General features: G+C 34.7%; 1 protein-coding gene across 4 annotated transcripts in view; it reads left to right on the top strand.

The window, feature by feature from the left end:
- The window catches only part of CTNNA3 (catenin alpha 3), a 1,802,485-nt gene that overhangs the window by 1,169,613 nt on the left and 618,851 nt on the right, over positions 1 to 14,021 (top strand). For all 4 annotated transcript variants that reach the window (XM_012529825.3, XM_071215825.1, XM_058298912.2 and 1 more), the window contains one exon: positions 3,560 to 3,716. In XM_012529825.3, coding sequence (XP_012385279.2) covers positions 3,560 to 3,716 — 157 coding nt within the window. The remainder of the gene's footprint in view (positions 1 to 3,559; positions 3,717 to 14,021) is intronic.

The following is a 14,021-nucleotide window of genomic DNA, read 5'->3' as shown; positions in this document are numbered from 1 at the left end:
ACAGCCTTTGCAGTGTACACAAACGTACATTGCAAGTTAATAGGTTAATAAAACTCTGAAACTGAAGTCAAGGCATACTACACAGTGGTTATTCCTAAAGTTGTGTATGTTTCCTTAAAGTTTAATGTGTTCCGCTTTCAGAAAAAGAAATGAAAATAGAGAATACCAATAGAATATTTTCAAGCAACCAATTTCTCCTCTCCTCTACCCACCATAATTTGTTGCAATAAAGGCATTTAAGTAAGGTGCACACTTTAGGTTACTAAGTAGAAAAAGCTTCTTTTTATTGTTGCTGTTAAATTTCAGTGAAATCTGAATCTACAGCATTCTACTATGCTGATGACTTCTTTTTCCAAATTCAGAAGCCCTTTTTAGTCTTTTTATTTTTTACTTTCCAACAGCATCTGACCATTTGGAAAGGTCTCCTTATTCATCTTGCTATCCTCTAATACCTTGGTTTTCCACCTCCTTCTTTGATAATTCCTCTTCTGATCCTTGCCATCTCCACATGTCCTTTCTTCCTATATGTATTTTCCTTTGCGCTCTCCTTATGTTTTCCTCAATATCCTTCTCTAACATATCATTATCTCTTCTTTCCTGAACATTCCCAAGGAAGTGGTGTTAGGTTTTTTCTTGACTTTGGGTCTTTGCACATGCCATTGCCTCTTCCTAAATATTTTTCATATTTCAGTTTGGGTATCACCTCATTTGGGATATCTTTCCTTATGGAGCTGGATGCCCTTCCCATATATTATAGGGCATCTACTGTCTGCTTTTACAGTAGCCCCATATTATAGTATTTTCCATTTTGTATTGCAGTGGTTCTCAGAATGGGGTCCCCAGATCAGCATCATCTGGGAACTCGTTGGAAATGCAAATTCTCATGCTCCACTTCATACCTCAATCAGAAAATCTATGAGAGTGGCAATCTGTTTTAACAAACACTCCTGGTGATTCTAATACAAGCTAAAGTTCTGAGAACCACAGGTATGTTGCAATTGCCTGACTTGGCTGGCTGGCTCCTTTACTAGATTAGAGGCTGTTTTAGTACAGAAACTCTGGAGGCCTCTTTTCTGTATGTTGTTATCAGTGCCCAGTGAAGAGTCTGATGTATTGTTTCTTCACAATAACAATTTGTTTCAGTACACGAATAAATAAATGAGAACTTAAATGTCAACTTAAACTTGTTTGTGAACTCTGATACCACATCTCTGATCTCACACTCTACTTTGTGTGGAGAGCAAAGCGCCACTTCAAACTCAACCTTTCTGATAGGAAAGTCGACCTCTAATGCCCCTCATCAATACTCTGCTACCCAACAATTGCAAACATCTCTCTTTATAATGCAGTCTGACTTTTTGAGCTTTCCTTTATTTGTTAACAGCATAATCATTTACCCCATTACTCATAGAAAAACAATGCAATCACCTTTCTTTGAACAATAATTTCATTTATCCAGAATACATGAGTAAAACATATTCACCAGGGAAAATCTGAAAAATTCAGTTACACATGTGAAAAAGGAAATATAAAGGTCCAGAAATCCTCTCATCCAGGGAGAATCATTGTTAATGGTTACATGTATTCATCTAACTTTTACTTCCTGCATCTTTGAATACAAATATTTTTATCTGGACATGGCAATGTAAGGAACGTAATGTTTTACCATCTATTTTTATTGCACTGTTGTGGACAGGTTTCTGTGTCCTTAAAGATTATTTTACCATAGACTTGGTAATGATATCATGGTATTTCTGGCAATAATCTTTAGTCTATCCTTATTTTTCTTTAATTAGGTAAAAATGTCCTGTCAGTTCCTTTTTACTAATCTGCCATTGCGGTTCAGGCTCTTTTTTCACTCCTGTAATCTATTGCAGTCACCTAAAGGTTAGCTGCCAACTTAATTTTTCTAAAGTGTTGTCTAGAGCAAACTGAGCAAGTCAACAAGGACTTCTAGTAATAATAATAATAATAATAATAATACGGCAGCTCCTAAGGTCTCAGTCCCGAATAGGACAGCTGAGAGTTCTTGCTGGTCACATTTGCTCACCCATGCTCCAGATGAGAATGCTCACCACTCTCATGGGATTTCCTCTGTTTTGTTAACTCCTGAATCTTGCCAATTCTCCTTCCCAAAATTCCTTCCCACAAATGATTTTACTCAAATGTCCTCTTTTAATGAGGCCTTCCTAAAATTGTAAACTTCTTACCTTCCCCATCCCATGCCCTTCTTATCCCCCTTCCTTGCTCTATTTTTTCTTCTTATTTCTTATAACTATCTATCAGACTTTACTTTTTTAACTCGTTAATTGTCTGTCTCCCTCACTGGATTGTAAGCTTAATGAAGGCAGTGAGTTTTGCCCATCTTGTTCACTGCCATTTTCCCTAGAACTTAGAAAAATGCTTGATACATAAAAATCACTCAGCATTCATTTGAAATGCTGAATGAACAATGGAGAAAGGATTGAATATTCACTCATGAAATTCTGCAAGTCAAGGAAGTCAAAGCTTTTATTCCAGTGATTTGCATATAATGGGCATTCACTACCCACTTGTCTTAATACAATGTGAATTCAAATAATCAGTTCACACATCACTTTTCCTTGAACTCTTCCCTTAGCATTATAACTGAAGGTGATCTCTGAAGCCTATGGTCCAATATTCGTTCTTATGGTATTTATTGTATTAGTGTTTTGAATTATAGTCATATGTAGTTGTCCTCCTGAATAATAAACAAGCTCCCTAAAAGCAGGCACCAATTATTTTTGTTTCTGTAGTTCTTTGTACATTGACAATAGTTTTAAAATTAATTTAAAGTATCACTAAAATTAAATTATTACAAAGGAAAGAGGGATTTACATGTGGGGAATTTTACCAGCTTTCTAACTTTTAAGGACAAATATATATATAATATTTTAAAAATATATCTGCCGTATATCCTGTGGAGAAAAACAGCTCACTGGGACACGGAGATTGATTGCAGGCAGGAAGTATATTGGGAAGCTCTCCAACAGAGAGGGTCTGAAGAACGGACTTCAGCCTCCCCCACCTCCATGGTGGGGGTCTGAGGAGAGACCTCAGCCTACCCCTGGAAGGGGGGCGGGATTTGAATTTATACAGAACTTTCCTAGGTGGGGAAATGATAGTCAGTGGGAGGGGGTAAAGGGTCTGAGTGAGGTGCGGGGGCCAATAGGAAGCCCTAGAGGTGAAAACTTTCCCTTGTATGGCTAGAGGGTAGTGGGTTATGGAGTTAGGTTTTCTTGGAATGCAGGAGGAGGTGGTGTTCCTTTGATATGTAGGGAGTAAAGGATTTCTTTATCTTCCCTTGATATGTGGGTACTGAAGGCTTTCATCTCCCTCTGATATGCAGACAGTGAAGGTCTCCATCTCCCTTTATTCCTGTCTCTATGTGGTTTCTTATGGGGGAGGGGGCTAGCCTTTTCCCAGTGCATATCTGGGGGAACTGAGCTACAGCTTGTTAATTATTGCAAACCTCTAACATATCCAAAGTTAACTATTGCCAAAGAAATCATAGTATAACCATTCTGTGTCATTTTAGGTTATTAATGGGGCACTTGCTTTGGCTGCAAGACCTAAAAGCCAAGTGGTGAAAAACACCATGGAAATGTATAAGCGCACATGGGAGAATCATATACATGTCCTTACTGAAGCTGTAGATGACATTACAAGCATTGATGACTTCCTTGCTGTATCTGGTAGGTTTTTGATCTTTATTTATTTGCTCTTTTTTGATCTTATTAAACAAGAAAATATTGAATATAATTAATCTATGCAATATAATTAGACTTTTAAAAATGCTGATCTTTCAGAAAGCAAATTGTTTCTATGTAGTGGTAGCACCCATGCTATCAGTGATCTATCATTAGATTTTGAGCCTCATGGCCTGTACACCTTACAATTCAACAATTTCCACTTGACTGTAAAAGAAACTCTTATTCATGGTTAAGACTTAATGGAAAATAAAGCTGAAAGTCTTAGGCTTTTCCCAGATTTTCAAATAAATCAGTTTATTTTTTCCCTCTAATATACTTAGACCTCTTAAATTCGCTGTACTTCTTTGGGAACAAAATTCTACACCTAGGAAAATATATATATATGGGAAAACTTTTGGGGATGCATTATGATATTTTAACTATCAGTGAATTTATTTGAACAGTACTGGTCTAAGGAATCAATGGATCAAATATAGACCTCTAGCTACAGAAGTAATCTAGGTATTTGAGATTTCATGTGAGGCCCAGGTGATTCTCTCATCACATATTAGAAAGGCATCCCACAGGATACTGAAATCACTCTCATAAAGCCACAACCTTAGAAACATAACTCAGGTTTTATTACACTGTTGAAACAGAAAATAAGTAAGTACTTTTTGTTTCCCTTTTCCCCCCTAAAAAGAAAGCCTCTCTTAAAGCATCTACTTAGAGTAGATAGAATTGCACTTTTTTCTTCATTTTTTTTTACATATGGTTTTCTTGGAATGTGATTGTATTCTTTTTTTTTTTGTAAAATGTAAATACTCATGAATATCTACCATCTCTTCATATTTTTAAAGTTAACTGCCATTGTATTTCTGTCTAATCTGTTAAATTCATTATTTTCATACATGTATACAACCTTATCCTGAAAAAGTATTCTGGAAACCTATGGTAATTTCATTATATATTAATGAAAATAAAATATACTTAGTCATTTAAAGATAACTTCATTTCTACATAGTAAACCATTTTGAAAATACAGAAAATATAGGTAAGAAAATAAAAATAGACCTTAATCACACAATTCTTTAATAACAACCACTTATATCTAATTTATTTCCTTCCAGAATTATTCTGTATAGTCAAAAAATATTTTCAAGCAATTGTGTCATGTCACTTATATAAAATTATTTTTTCCAAGATAATATTCATCCATCATTTCCAAGATTGTTACATGCTCTTCAAAAAAATCTTTCATTTAGGCATTCTCATTTTGTTATCATTGGGATGAATTCTAATTTTAATTATTATAGACAGTGCTATGTTAAGCATTTTTTAGTTTATTTTCTATTTTCTTAGTATAGATTTTGAGATGTGAATCCATTCTTTTATATTGCAGCAATCTTTTGTAAACTAATTGTTGAATGTTAGCTTCTGTTTTTGGTTGCTACTTTTGATTACAAGGCAAGGAAATCTAGTCATACAAATTAATGTAATGTAATCGAATATGAGAATACTGGCAGCACTATTGGAAGATCTCCTAGACACACATGAATGGGAGCCATGTTTGGCCAGGTCTTATATGAGTAGAGCTTTGGGAGGCCTGGGATGCTAGCAGTTTCTGGCCCCTCAGACGAGGAGCTCATGGTTTTTCCCTTTAGTGCTGAATTAATCTGACTTAGCAACCTTTTGTCTCTGCTCCTTTCTGTGGATTACTTTAACAGGTTAGAATGTTTGCCTATAAATAGTAGAAAACTCATACAAAAGTCTTTTAAATAATAAAAACATTTGATTATCCCATTCTCATGTAACTAGATATTTGAAAAGTTGACGTAAAAAATAAGGAGAATTGGAGGTTGACTAGGCAACCAAATGTGTTTTTCCAAAACACTTAAATGGCTTCTGCTTCTTTCTCAGGTTTCTGAGAGACCTTACCTTCATAACCTTAACTTGTATTGGTTTATCTTGGGCTGCAGTGCTGCTTCTTGGTAAATTATAACTTTTCAGCATCTGCTCCCACATATAATGGATATCTTTTCTCAGAATTTCCCCAGCTAAATAAAAAGGAAAGAATCTTCCTATATGCCTTTGTTGCGCCAGGTCAAAAGTTCTAGGTCAAAGACCACAGACCTACCAACAGATGGGCTACCTTATTTTAGATACCCAATCATGGTTCAAATGCAGATTTTCTAAGAAAAAGTTACAGCTGGGATCAACAGTGAATGACTTCTCCAATACAACCTCCAAATGATTATTTAAAATGATAAGTTGTTGTTTGTATTCACAGACTTCAGGGTCCTCTATCAGGTAGATGAACTGACAAATAGTTCAGAAGTTAATCTGAATTGTGATTTACCAAGGGAATAGTGTGCTTTCAAAGTTTTGTAAATATTTCACCTTTTTCCTTGATTTTCAGTGGTCAGTAGCAGTACTCAATTCTGTTTTTTTTTTTTTTAAATAAGGATTAAGAATAGGGAACCTGAAAAGACTTCTATTTTCTCCTGAGTCATTTGTAAAAATTTGGAAATTCTCAGAATGACAGCTTTCCTGAATAAAGTGTAAAATAACATTAAAATATAAAGTTAGTGGAAAAGATAAATACTTCCTTTTGATCACATAAAGCTCTGCTCTATGCATAGGCAGAGAATGTGGTTGCCTGTGTGTCTATGTGACGAAATCTGAGGAGCTCCATGGGAGTGCCTTTGAGAGTACAAACATTAGAATCTCTATTTAAGATGCAAATTTAGAAGTGGAAACATTTTAGGCCCTGCATCAGATTTATGAACTACTGCATATGTTAATTAACTCGTAAAGAGACTTAACCATAAGGAAAAGATTTTAGAAGAGTTAAATTTTGATAGCAGTAAGGAAAGATCTGGCTCAGAGAACTATCCAACAATTTCTAAAATCTTATTACGTTTGAAGTTTTATGCAGATACACCCTTTCTTTCATGTATTTATTGATTCTTTCATTAAATATTAATTGTACAATTTTAAATGCTAAATCCTATGCAAGGTACTGGAAGTTCAGCAATAAGTACCTGTTACTGGAAGAGACAGCTTGCAAGGAAGCTTTGACAGTGAGGTTTGTTGGAGACAGGGGACAAGTTGAGGAATGGAGGAAACTACTGACAATTGTTATGAGTTTTCTGAAACAGAGATTGTCTACTTATTAACTTGGTTGGAATTAGCACTGCTGTTCTCTTATTGGAAAAGAGTTCTCATTTTAAAGATAAATGTCACATTGGCACTCAACGAATTATAGTATTGTGGGCTGCTTGATGATCTTCTTTATTCTTTATCCAAAATTTCTCTATAATATGTTCATTTTCTCCCTGTCCACTGTTATCACGTTAGTTCAAGCCATATCTCTTACCCTAATTATCATGCAATCTTACTAACTGCATCCACAGTTTTTGCTTGAAAACTCTGAATAGGTATTTGCTAAATGAATGAAAGTATTTATTTCTTTTTTAAATTTTGTGTCAAGATGAACTTTTCAGGGTTTATGTCTCATATACTCATTAAATGTGTTCAACCTTGGAATGGTATTTCAAAATATTTAAATTATGAAAAATAACTTTCAGCAGTAATCATTACAATGTTCTGTGACCTTGACTTAGTGACAGAAAGTTAACTCATGTTATTAAAAATGCACTAATAAAGTCTTCTTCATCCATGACATTTTAGTGAACAGGATCTTTTGCTTTCACAAATTTTTTCCTTAATCATTTGATGAAGGAAAATGAAAATAAATTGCTCTTCAATGTTCCTTCATAAGTTAATAATAAATATAGTATTGTTAGCAAGATAAAAATGCCAAACCAAGCACTATTAAAAAAGCTCAATATGGTGTTTATGGAAAAGGAGTTCGGGTAAAAGATAAACAATATAATAAATATCTAGGTAAAAATGAATTATATAACAATCATAACCAATAGCCTATTACCATATATTGCACTTAACTATCTGGGAAATGGAAGCTACTATAAAGGAGGAAAAGGCACAATGTTAGCTTTCACATAACTCACAATCTGGTGTATGCAAATCAGACCCCTAAAGGATTATACTAATCACGTAAACAAAATGCTGTGAAATTAGTATTGCTAGTGTGTCAGGGTTTTGAAGTAAGCATTTTTAAGGGACAGCTGATGATGTGGAGATAGCTGAAGAGTTGAACTTTAAAGAAAGTGCAAGAGCATCCCACAAAGAGTGAAAAGCATGAACCAATGCTGTGAAAGTGCACAGTGGCTCAGTGGACAGCAAATTGCCAGCACAGCAGGAGCAGAAGTAAATCTGGATTGAGACTGTGCTCAAAAGCTAATGCTTGGCATTATACAGAGCTTTGAACTTGTATAGGAAAAGGCAAGCCATCTAAAATGTATTTAAATATGAACATTGTAGACTGTATCAGCTTTTCAGAACACTAACACAAGATGCTGAAAACCATTCTTGTAAAATTAGGTGATGTAAAACAAAGTAATGTTTTCTTTGTTCTTAGATATTAAAATAAATACATTTTTTTTTCTCTTCCCCACTCACCCGCCTTGTCTGCTCTCTTGTGTCCATTCACTGTGTGTTCTTCTATGTCCACTTGCATTCTCGGCAGCACCGGGAATCTGTCCCTCTTTTTGTTGCGTCATCTTGCTGCATCAGCTCTCTGTGTGTGTGGCACCACTCCTGGGTGGGCTGCACATTTTTCACGTGGGGCAGCTCTCCCTGTGGGACACACTCCTTGCGCATGGGGCTCCCCTACATGGGGGACACCCCTGTGTGGCATGGCACTCCTTGCGCATGGCAGCGTGGCGTGTGGGCCAGCTCACTACATGGGCCAGGAGGCCCTGGGTTTGAACCCTGGACCTCCTATACAGTAGGCAGATGCTCTGTCAGTTGAGCCATGTCTGCTTCCAAAATAAATACAATATAAAACAGGTGTTCCTTCACTTTCTCCACCCCACTTGCAATAAATTAAAATCCAAGACTGACACATCTGAGACATAATAATAGGAGGTAAGCACTAGCTGAATGACTAGGAATTAGCTCTGGCTGAATAACCTAGTTTCCATTTATCAAGAAAAGAAGCTCTTCTTCATCAGTCTAGTCCAGTGATGACTTGCAGCCAGGATTTTCTGTGCCACTGGCTAAAAACAAGGGGTAGTCTCTTAGTGGTTTTAAGTTTTATCCCTGTGTACTCTGTGATTACATTTTCAGGTGATTGTATGCATCAATGCAGACTGCAGGGGAATTGTACAGAGGACTTTACATAAGTCACAGAAAAACAGGGAGAAAATGAGAAATGTACATTAAAAATGATTGAATAGACTTCCCCAAAGTAATCCATTATTGTTCTACTGGTAATTACATTTTGAATTACTGCCTTTACTTACATGCTGAAGAGTAGTTTGGGCATGTGAAGTGGAATTTATCACATATTATTCCATGTACTAACAGGCAATTTCACTAAAGATGAACACATTTGAATGAACAATAGGTATTCTGCAGGACTGGTTTTGAAAATTTGGAATTTAGATCTTTAGAAAAGCTTTAATTAGAATTCCTTTTTTAAGTTTGTCAAAATCAATTAGACTTAAGAATTTCTACTAGAACTTTAAGGTAGAGTTGGAGTAGTCATTAATAATCCTACTGATGACATAAATAGCACTATATGTTTGCATTTTTCTTATGTAAAAATACAATAAATAGTTCACACTTTCTGCAGTTGCATCAGCTATATACCTATAAAGCTCTGAATGACAAAATATACTTTTCATAAAGAATCTGCTTAAAATTGTCTTAGTGAGTATATGTGCAATATGTATAAACCATATTATTTGTAGTAGCCAGATATACTGGCAAAGACTTTCAACCAAAACAGAGAACCAAACAAGTCCCATAATTTAATTTGCATTTGGATATTTATGGGCAGTATCTCAACTCTAAGCTCATGACTTTTTTTTCCCCAGAAGGTACCAGAGATTGAACCCAGGACCTCATACTTGGGAAGCAGGTGCTCAACCACTGAGCTACATCTGCTTCCCAGTGAGAATTGGTTTTATTCATTTCTTTTTAGGAGGTACTAGGGATTGAACCTGTGACCTAGTACATGGGAAGGAGGTGCTCAATCACTTGAGCTATATTGGCTCCCCTAAGCTTGTGCATTTAATCAGTGTAATTTGGATGAATAACACTGGTTAACCCTGTGAGGCGTTTTATAGATTAGGTAAAGTATTAGCAGGCAGTTCCTCCTTCCCACACAGCACTCCTTCAATTGTGAATGGGTCTGAGATTTGGCCCTTTGGAGACACCAAAGACTTCAGCCAGACCTGAAGGGTATTTAGGCAGGTGAGAGTAGGATGTCCTCACCCAGTTCTCTTTAAAGTCCTGCTTGGGACCTGGAATATCGCAATCCTCCTGCTCTCTAGAGGGTGCCTACATAAAAGCTAAAAACAGAAAGTCACATATTTGAGCTCGCAAGTATGTACTTGCATAGATGTAGGAACAGACTGTGAAAGCATCCTGGGGAAGTTTAGCAAACCAGTAAAACCTCCTGCTGATAGAGTGACTCCAAATGCTATGCTGTGATCAGTCTTACATATATTTGAAAAACTGCAGCTAAAAATTAAATTCTCACAATGCACATACCATTCTTACTAAAAGCTCACTACTAAAATAACTCATAGATTAGATGTCAAATACAGTGGGTTTTATCTTTAGAGACTATGAGGAATATAGAAAGAGTAGATCTTGTTTAGAAGGAGTTAAATATGTGTAGGGTGGACAATTCTGCCAATTCCTTCAATTTATATGACCTTTAGCAAGTAAATTGTCCTCTCTGACTTTCTAAATGCTTTCCTAAAAATGTTAATAGTTGTTTCATTTATTCATTAATTCACTATTTAACAAATATTTACTGAGCACCTAATACATGATGGGATTGTTTTGAAGTCTTAGAGATAGAAAAGTCAACAAACTAGAGGAATAGCCCCACCCTCTTCAAGCTCATATTCTTACCTGACTGGAAGAGTTCAATAAAATAGGTTATATTAAAAACATTTTGAATAGTGTCTGGAAAATAATAAGTCAGTCAAATATTACTATTATTATTAACATCGTTGACAGACCATTGGTACAATTCAAACTAGGTGTGATAAAGATGAATTTCTTTAAAGGAGCTGTTTCAGTTAAGTTTATTTCAATAGTATACTATAATTTAACATAATAACTGAGAAAATATCTTCTAAACTATGTCGCATAAGTATTAGATGGCAAAAAAACAGTAAAAACAAAAAAATTAAAATTCTGATAATGCCAAGTATTAGACAAGATGTAATGTCAAGTATTTATACAAGATGTAGAAATGTAAGAATTTTTACATTCTTCTCTGGGAATGTAAATTATTACAGTCTCTTTGAAGAGCAAAATATCAATATCTGTAAATGGGTTATCTTGCCACAAATCCCATCTTGGAGAAACAAACACCTATTCATTAAGATAACTTGGTCAAGTATGATCATTATGGAATTTTTTGAAATAGTGAAAAAGTAGAAATAACAAATGTACGTCAACAGAGAAATGAATAAATATTAACAAATACAGTAGTTGCATGATTTGTATGTTACTAGGATAGATATATAAAAACAATTTTGAATGAATGAGCAAGTTTTAAAGCGGTATGTATGGTAAGATGCCATGTATGGAGGTAGGCATATGTCCATATATATATTTAAAATTATGAAATGTGGATAGAACGATATGTACCAAATACATTAGAGTGTTTAACTCTGGGGAGCAAGGTTGGATGAGCCTGAAGAAGGGTACATATGAGACTTCAATTTTATCTCAAATGCTTTATTCTTTAAAAATAATGGCAGTGAAAAATCTGACGAAAACATAGCATTCATTACTATTGAGATAGATTATTTTCTGTATTTCATTATGTTATTCTCTCTACTTTTCTTAAACATTATAATAAGTTAGAGTTACAGGGAACAGGAAAAGTAAATGTCAAGGTGCCAAGGCAGTCAGCATGGGTGACTTTGTGTCTGGGGAGCAAAACAATCTGCCCAAAGGTGACCCAAGTTAGCACTTAAGACTCACCTTAGAATGATGATCATCTACTTGATTTTGAATCTCAGTATTATACTAAGAAAACACATTGTGAAGGTGAAAAACACCCAAAACTTCATCATCAAGGCTCAGAATCTGATAGAATAGTACTTTGTAAAATTCTATACCTATTTATCACCCTTGTTTCATGAGCGAGAGTAGGAAAGGATGGCTAGCTTTTCTTAAAAAATGTTATTTTTCTGAAATGTTTCAAGCATCCATAAAAGACTAAAATGTGTAGAATGAAACAATGTAATCTAATTATGAAGATTTATCAAATTCTAAGTGTTGCGATACTTTTTACATGAATGAACGAAATTCCCTGCATAAACTTTCCCAGGAATTTACAATTCTCCTAAGGATTTTGATGAAAACTTGCCTTCTGATAAGCAAATATGTATGACAGATATTTTTCTTTTTTGGATTAGGAGATTAATGTCATATATAATTACATAACTTCCCTCAGGCAACTGCATTTTTCACTTTGGGTTATGAAAACTATGAGCTAAATCTGAAGTTTTTCACAAGGACATGACAAGATTTAAATGATACTCTCTTCCACCATCCTTATAGCAATCCTGAAAGTAATAGGACAATGAATGTCCTGGAAGCAAACACCCAAATGAACACTGAGTGACAATCATTGTGTCAATCAACACGTATTTATTGAGCAATTACTATTCACACTAGGGATACATTGTTGATAGAGACAGACACACTCTCCTATAGTTTAATGGGGAAACAAGTCCTCAAATGGCAATGAAAACATGATAAAGTAGGTTATGTTAAGAAAGAAACCAAAGTTATATTTTTATCAGTAAAATATTTGTGTGACAGTAATTCTTTGAAATCTCATGATTTTTACGTGCTATTTGAATTTGTATCACTATTTCATATATTGTCATTTAGTAGCACATAAAATAATTTACAGGGTGTGGGCAATTGAATTATGTACCCCAATTTAGACATGTTCTTAATCTTAATCTGCATTCCAGTGGGTGTGAACCTCTTTAAATATGGTCTGTTGAGCATGTTTTTATTTAAAGTGTGGCCCAACTGAAGAGGATGGGTCTTAATTTGGATTCTTGAGGTGTTTTATAAGAAGAAGAAATTCGGATACAATGAGAGAAAGCCATGGGGATGAGCTAGAAGCAGGGAAGTGGAAGTACAGGGAATTCAGAAGAGAAAAGAGAGTATGTCACCATGTGACGCCAGGTAGAGATACAAGCTATGAGACCCAAGCTTCACCCACAGCTAGCACCAGAATGTTACATGCTTTGGGGAGAAAGCATAGCCTCACTGACACCTTGATTTTGTATTTCTTCTAGTTTTACATCTGTGACCCAGTAAATTCCCATTATTTAAGTCAACTCATTGTGTGGTATTTGTCGTAGCAGCCTGAAGAACTAAGATACAGGACTTGATTAAGAGAAGATGCAAATATAATCCGTTTCAGAATAATATGGTTTAATTCATCTCTGTAATAATTATAGATGTACAACAATAATCAATTTTAATATGGTTATTCATAAAATTTTAAAAAATATATAATTAGCAGAATTTATAATACATAGGTTAACATTTTAGGTACATTTCTAGAAAATTTTGCAAATGCTTGTTTTTTCTCTAACATATTTCCTAGTAAGGAAATAAAGTTGATTTGAGATTTCAGGCTATTATGATGCAAGTGCTGTTACCTATCATATGATAATTTTAGAATATGACTATTATTCTAAAATAATAAAAATCATAGAATATGAATTTTAGAAATCTAACCCAGAAAAAAGTTTTGATACATATGAAGCTCCCTAAGTTCTAACACTTATTTATAATGTTTTGATTTTTTAAACATTTCAGTAGCACTCAGTCCAGCTGTCACACAACTCTGTAACATTTTCATTTTGGTCAATTTCAGGAACTTTCAGATATGGATGAAGCTTAGTTTGTTTTTTTTTTTCTCCACAGTTCTAAAATTGTATGCATAAAATGTTCAGGGGAGAAATGAAAATATGTGAATTTTTGTGAATTGAAATAGTTCAATGTGTATAAAAAATTTAAATTCCCATATTATCACAATATCTGTATGCAAATTATCACTGACCCTAATTGTCATGATGGTAGTTTTTGTACTTTAGGTTTCCATAATAAATTGCACATAAATCCTTTTCACTTAACTACATGGAATTTCATGGATGGAGA

This window comes from Dasypus novemcinctus, chromosome 6, assembly GCF_030445035.2.
Source record: "Dasypus novemcinctus isolate mDasNov1 chromosome 6, mDasNov1.1.hap2, whole genome shotgun sequence".
Taxonomy (NCBI): domain Eukaryota; kingdom Metazoa; phylum Chordata; class Mammalia; order Cingulata; family Dasypodidae; genus Dasypus; species Dasypus novemcinctus.
Note: the sequence above shows the minus strand (reverse complement) of the source record. Positions and strands in the feature narration are given on the sequence as shown.